Here is a 5,119-nt window from a genome sequence, read left to right as displayed (position 1 = left end):
CAATTACAACTCGTACCCGTTTACGTGTTCCGTTAAACTTTTCCGTCTCACCAATCACTATTAATGACGATTTAGCGTTAAAGCATCTTTATTAGCACCCACCGTGGGGCCCACCTCTTTTTGTTTCTTTGTGACTTTTTTACCCTCCACGTCCCCACATGTCTTTCCTCCTTTCTATTTATCATAACTTCCTCTCTACACTTCACTCCATTTCCTTTATTCATTCCAACAACATTGATGATAATAATGGGCAATTACAAGTTCAGGTTCTCTTGGTTTCACTCTTCCAATAAAAAAATTACCAAAACCCAACCCCTCACAACCTCTTCGTCGTCTTCGTCCTCGTCGTTTCAGTTATCCCAACCTTCACTTGACCAAAGAAAATCATATTACTTCACTAGAGAACTAACCGAACCCGTACCTGACCCTGCCCGTACTCCCGACCCCCCAAGAAAATCCACCAAGAAAAAAAAAACAACTTCCCCAAATCGCCGACAATTAAAATCTCTGGCAGCCGAATGCAGCTGCCAGAAATTAAAGTCGCAGGAGGTCAACTTTCCTGACGACGAAAGCACGTCGCCAATACTATCCGGTACTTGCACGTGCAACAATAAAAATAATTTGTCAGAAGACTTCGTCCTGTATGAGAAAATTGACCTCCCGCGGATAATAACAAAACCAGAAAAGGAAAACGAATTCGGGTCGGGTAAATGGGTAATCGACGGAGTGAGTCGGAGTTTATCGGTTCGGGTTGTGAAGGAGGGTAATATCGGAAGCCCGGTGAGAAAATCAAAACCGAACGGTTACTCTCCGAGGTTAGGGAACCGGGTTCGGGTTAACGGGTTAAATCGGAGGAGAAGTGGGACCCGGAGAAGCTTATCGGAAAGTTTGGCGGTTGTGAAAACATCAATGGATCCGGGTAGGGATTTTAAGGAGTCAATGGTTGAGATGATAATGGAGAATAATATTAAGAGCTCTAAGGATTTGGAAGATCTTCTTGCATGTTATCTTGCATTGAATTCAGATGAGTATCATGACTTGATTATCAAGGTATTCAAACAAATTTGGTTTGAGAGTACTGATGTTAGACTGTAGATGACGAGAGTCAAATGTCAAATCTTGTTTCATATGTAAATTTTAAAGTCTTATTTATAATTTTATGAATAATTAAGGCTGAGGGGGTGTGGGGGGCTTTAATGGGGGCTTTAGTGGGGACTCCAACCAATAATATTATGACGTGTGACAGAGAGAGAAACTGGATAAGGGGGTTGTTGGAGCCCTGGCCCCTGGTGTGGAGGGACTCCAACAGGGGCTCCAGCGAAAATTTTTTTTTTATTTTTTTATAAATATATTCAAACAACGTATTATTAAAAAAACTCATAAATTATTAAAAAAACACACATTAATAAAAAAACACATTAATATATAAAATTCAAATTACAAAAAAAAACATACTAAAAATTAAACAAACAATAATACTTAATAATAACACTAATCTAATACAAGATCATCGGGTCGCCTCGCCCACAAATGTTCAACCAACTCATGTCGAAGATTCTCGTGTATCTCACGGCTCTTGATATTTGCTATGTTATGAAGTCTTTGTTGATCACTGATTGTGGACGGTTGTGGCGGAATGTCACCTTGGTAGTTTTGGCAGATAGCTTTGCCCTCGTCTTCTAACGTCATGTTGTGTAGGATCAGACACGTGTAGACGACGTCCATTATCCTCTCCCGAGTCCAATAACGTATCGGGTTCGCCAGTACATAATATTGTTTTTTCAGAGCTCCAAAAGCTCTTTCAATATCTTTTCTAGCAGACTCTTGCTTCTTCGTAAAATACTTCCGTTTGTCGGCGATTGGATCTGTAAAAGCTTGAACTAACAAAGCCCATTCGTTGTAAATACCATCGACCAGATAGTACCCGTACTTGAAGAGTTCTCCATTTGCAACAAAAGATTGAGGTGGTTCAGCCCCGTCGATAAGGTCGTTGATCAAATGTGACTGATCGATAACATTAAGGTCGTTATTTGACCCAGCAACACCAAAAAAAGCATGCCAAAACCAAAGATCCTGTGACACCGCCGCCTCAAGTATAAGGGTCGGCCCTTCATGATCACCACGGTGGAACTGACCTCGCCAAGCCGTTGGACACATAGCCCATCCAACATGCGTACAATCGATGCTACCTAGCATCCCAGGAAAACCATGTTTTTCTGCGTGCACCTCATATATGCGTTGGATGTCATACATTGTAGGTTTACGCGGATATCTCCGAGAGTAAATCGATATGACTCCTACGTATATAAAATAATCTATAAACATATAATATATATTACAAAATGTAATAAATATTTAATAAAAACTAAAATTAATGTTTTTTACCTTGGCAGAAAAAATGAAGGGATTCACGTGCAACCCTTTTCGACATCTGTAAATACTCATCCAAAGCGTCCGACGAGATGCCGTACGCTAATTGACGGATAGCAGCCGTGCATTTTTGAAGAGAGGTAAAACCGGGGAGACCCCTAGCATCCTCTCTTTGTTGAAAAAATGGATACTGTGCCTCTAAATCACTTGCTATACGCATGAACAATTGTCTGCTCATTCGGAAACGAGTTCGAAAATCCGACTCCTCGTATACCGGTTGAGGGCTAAAATAATGCCTAATCAAAGTATCGTTAGCACCCGATCGATCACGATCACGAGGTGGTGCTCTAACTCTCGGGACTCGAGGTTGATGGGCTTGATTTTGCAAGAGATCCACCACGGTTGCGGTCAAAACCCCCCCTACATGAAGAAGCAAATCATCCTCTTCGGAGGAGTCGGAATCAGACGAGTACCACGACAATTTTTTTGTGTTAGTTTTGAGAGGATTTTAGGAGGAAATGTATATAATTGTGAAATGAAGTATATTTTATAAAGGTATATATTTATAGTTTAAGAAAATATTTTTTTTTAATTTAATCAAAACCATCAACGGCTCTTTTCCGACTTCCTATGCAACTTTACTCTCTCTTCTCCCGCTAACCCCATCACGCCTGCATGTTTTTTCGCGCTAGCGCCCTTTTAGCGCCCCCAATAGCGCCCCGGTGGTGTGGTGTTAGCGCCTGGGGGCGCGAGCGGAGGGGCTCTAGCGCCCCCGTTGAAGCCCCACACCCCTCAGCCTAATATGATCTTGTATTCTTATTTGACATCTTACTTACGTAATTGACAAATTTACTGCTTTTGGTTTAACGATGAAGTGTTAAGAACTTAAATCAAATACATATCTCAGAGCATTTTCAATAAATATATATTTTTATCTTTATAACTACATTAAAAAAGGTATTATATTCTTAATCTCATTTTTTATTAAATAATATATTTTATACTTATATCACTAAATTTTATTTCTTTCACTCATAACCATTTTAAAAAATATATTAAAAAAATTATTGAGAGAAAATATTGTTAATCTTAAAAAATCACTCCATACAATATAAAGAACTCACTCACGTAATTTAGAGTATATGTCGTGAACACTCTTGATCTTACAAAACTAGAGTGTAACTAATATATATACCATATTTTTTATTGTATAATTACCATAGTTTAAAATTACGGAGTATTAATAATTGTTTAGCTTTTATACGTTTGGTAGGTTAATTTAATTCTTAATATCGGATATTGCCTCATAAGAATAACATGTATAATAAAGATAATTAAATTTTTTTAAACGACAATTATTAAGTAAATCTAATGACGTTAGAAAAAAAGTGTGATAGTAATCTAATCTCTTAATGTCAACACAATAGGTACAATTTAGACTTTTATACGTTTTATTTAAATTCGGTTATGCATCAAACGATTATCTAAAAAATAAAACTTATAAAAATAGAGGAAAATGATTTAAAAAGATTATTTATAGCTATAATCATCGCCAGCTTGCGTCGCATCAGTTAACCGATCAATTTTCTCTTTTAGTGTCTTAATACAAGGATCGATGTTTGAAAGCACTTAACAGTTTTGGTGACTTGTGTATTTTTTAAATGGCTGGACCTTTTAACATATTTTATTGTTATTTAACTTTTGACTTATGACTATTTAATCGCTTTTTCTATGTTTTAATCATTCGACTTGTAGTCGCTGTTTACAATCAAGCTTTTCATGTATTATACAAGTATATAGAAATTTTCATCAACGGGAAAATAGGGAGGGGGTCATGTTTAACATTCTCGAATAAAAACGGAGAAATTTACAATACGTATAAAATTTTCAGATGAAAATAATAAATTTTCACTATTTAACAAATAAAGAGAGGACCCCTTTCTCTTACTAACCATAGCCAATATCCTCTCTATCAATAAGTTATATAGATAATGTGACTATTCGTCTATTTGATAAATAGGGAAATATAAATTTCATAAAAATTATAAAAAAAAATATGTTTAGAACGCGTAATTCATAAAAACATGATGGAATGATGTCAGAATATGATATATTATAAATAAAATTTAATGTTTATAAGTAAACTATTTGTTTATAATTGTTGTTTTAAATGTTCTTTAAAAAATATAATAGTCTTTATTTAAATGTTACATAATCTAGAGTTAACTAAAATATTAAAAACTAAATCAAAATTACAAAAGTTACAAAAGAAATTTTAGTAATCTATATCAAATGTAGGCGGAATACACTCATGATCTGCTTCACAAAGGGAAGATTGGGTTGAAATCTATTTGTGGAGCGGATGCTTAACGTAAAACTGATGAAACAATACGAAGAGTAGAAATTATTAAAATATGACACATGTATTTTAGACGAACAACATAAATGCCTATATATAATTAGATACAACATTGCATATTCACATACAATGCATCTTGTACTTACATATAACGAACGCATAATCATATATCAAACTATATATGAATATTGTGAACAAGTTGTATAATCATATTAGATAACCACGTATAGTTAAGCACCGGCTTATATAATCATGTAGCATTTATAATTTCATTTTTAAAATATATGATGGTTAGTAATGCTCTTATCAAATTAAAAATAGTAAAATTATTTATTGAATTGTATATTTTGTTTAAGAAAATAACAAAGCATTTGAAAGCTATTTGCTTTT

At 35.0% G+C, this 5,119-nt stretch overlaps 1 protein-coding gene across 1 annotated transcript; it reads left to right on the top strand.

Annotated features, from left to right (window-relative positions):
* On the top strand, window positions 1–1,134 carry LOC143568441 (transcription repressor OFP2-like). Its single transcript, XM_077054598.1, has one exon. The coding sequence runs from the start codon at window positions 238–240 to the stop codon at window positions 1,093–1,095; it is 858 nt and encodes a 285-aa protein (XP_076910713.1). The 5' UTR covers window positions 1–237; the 3' UTR covers window positions 1,096–1,134.
* Window positions 1,135–5,119: the final 3,985 nt, after the last annotated feature.

Source organism: Bidens hawaiensis, unplaced genomic scaffold (genome assembly GCF_021521415.1).
Source record: "Bidens hawaiensis isolate Kalapana, Puna unplaced genomic scaffold, B.hawaiensis_p1.1 tig00023992_1, whole genome shotgun sequence".
Lineage (NCBI taxonomy): Eukaryota > Viridiplantae > Streptophyta > Magnoliopsida > Asterales > Asteraceae > Bidens > Bidens hawaiensis.
The sequence above is the reverse complement of the archived record's forward strand: the minus strand, read 5'-3'. Positions and strand labels throughout refer to the sequence as shown.